Source organism: Cyprinodon variegatus, unplaced genomic scaffold (genome assembly GCF_000732505.1).
Source record: "Cyprinodon variegatus isolate N-32 unplaced genomic scaffold, C_variegatus-1.0 Scaffold5, whole genome shotgun sequence".
NCBI lineage: Eukaryota > Metazoa > Chordata > Actinopteri > Cyprinodontiformes > Cyprinodontidae > Cyprinodon > Cyprinodon variegatus.
The window spans coordinates 122,344-123,913 of record NW_015150458.1 but is presented as its reverse complement, the minus strand read 5'-3'; the positions used below and the strand labels follow the sequence as shown (position 1 = coordinate 123,913).

Sequence of the window (1,570 nt, the reverse complement as noted above, 5' to 3'; positions counted from 1 at the left end):
GCAGTGAAGGTTTGATTAAAGTACAGCTATGAGCTTCTTTTATCACAAAGTTTAAGCAGCTGATAAAGAAGACCGGCTCTGTTCTAAGGAATCCTCTAGAACCCCTGGAGATGAAGATGATGGTGGACAACAGTGAGTATCATCTTCATCAGACTGTTAAGTCTTCAGTCTTAGATTAATACAAGTTTCTCGTCATTTTGTAAAGATTTTGTCATTTTGTCAGTCATGGAGATCCTTCATCCCTTCGGCATCAAAATCTACAACTGCTTAAATAAACCCTGTGATTTATTACATTACATTTCATTTCTTTTCGTGGTCATTATTTTGTAATCTAATGAAATTTAAAGTAAATAAGCTAATTTTGATAAACTACTACAGGATAAAATCATATTTGCTTTACATAACTGATACTACAGAAAATTGTCTGAAATATCAGGTTAAGAAGCAAAGTAGAATCACCATTATTGCTCCACTGCAGACACACCCACATTTCTTCCACTCCTTCCAATTACACCACAGACTCTTCCTTCACTCAGACACACTCACTCAGTTCTATTCGTGTTGACTGTCCAGAGTCCACGAATACCACTCAGCTTATCTTCACCCTCCCCACCACTTCTATTGACCACCTTAGGCAGTAAAGGTAAGAACATTTCCCCTTCCTCGTTGTTTTCACCTTAACAATCAGCAGATTTTATTTATTTATTTTATTAATTGCGTTAAATCTGTAATCCTGTTACATCTATAACTTTACGCTGGAATATCTGACATTGGATCTTTTCTTATTTGCTTTTGAGGTTCTTATAAATTAGAAGTAACTTAGCAACAGACATTTGAAACATACCGTTTTCTTCCTAAATATATGGATTATGTGTATTTCTGGGATCCAACAGCCAATGTTCCTGCAGTGCTGTTAGTGAATGAAAGATTTATCATACCTTTTTATATGATCTAAAACCCTAAAAATGAGCCTAACGTAAAGCCATGACTCACTTTACAAACTAGGAAATGTAGAAATAGCAACAGGCGAGAAACATGATCAAATGTTTGGTTGCTTTACGGATGGTAAATACAGAAAATAGAAAAGTTTGAAATATTTGGTAAAGATGTTTATCTCACTGAACCTGAAGTGGTTTAAAAAGATTTTCTCTTTGAATAAACATGTCTGTGTTTTTTTTTTTCTTGAAGCCTGTAGCAGCACATTTGCCAAACAGCCACATTCCAGCAGCCGAGCAGCTCCTGCTCAGACATGTCGCTCCATAGCTTTGGGCTGGAACCTCTCTCCTGCCACGCCTGGAATAAAGATAGGACCCGTAAGTCTAACTGCAACCATACAAAGAAATGTTTCTTTCACCAAACACTTTTATTTCATTACAAGATGCAGTGTTTCTGTAGTTAATGTTGGCAGGAGAGCCACAGGGAATCTAATGATCGATACAGGAAATGCAGTGAAAGCTTTAATGCAGGCATATAGCTTCAGGATATTGAACCAAATGATTCTTCTGTTTCACCTGCTGTTAGCTGGACATAAAATCAAAACATAAAATCACCATGCACTACAGTCATGGCC

At 36.8% G+C, this 1,570-nt stretch overlaps 1 protein-coding gene across 1 annotated transcript in view; it reads left to right on the top strand.

The window, feature by feature from the left end:
* The first annotated feature begins 504 nt into the window (after nt 1–504).
* The window catches only part of LOC107084157 (actin-related protein 2/3 complex subunit 1A-like), a 13,879-nt gene continuing 12,813 nt past the window's right edge, over nt 505–1,570 (top strand). The window contains exons 1-2 of the mRNA XM_015373864.1: nt 505–643; nt 1,189–1,325. Coding sequence (XP_015229350.1) covers nt 1,250–1,325 — 76 coding nt within the window. The 5' untranslated portion in view covers nt 505–643; nt 1,189–1,249. The remainder of the gene's footprint in view (nt 644–1,188; nt 1,326–1,570) is intronic.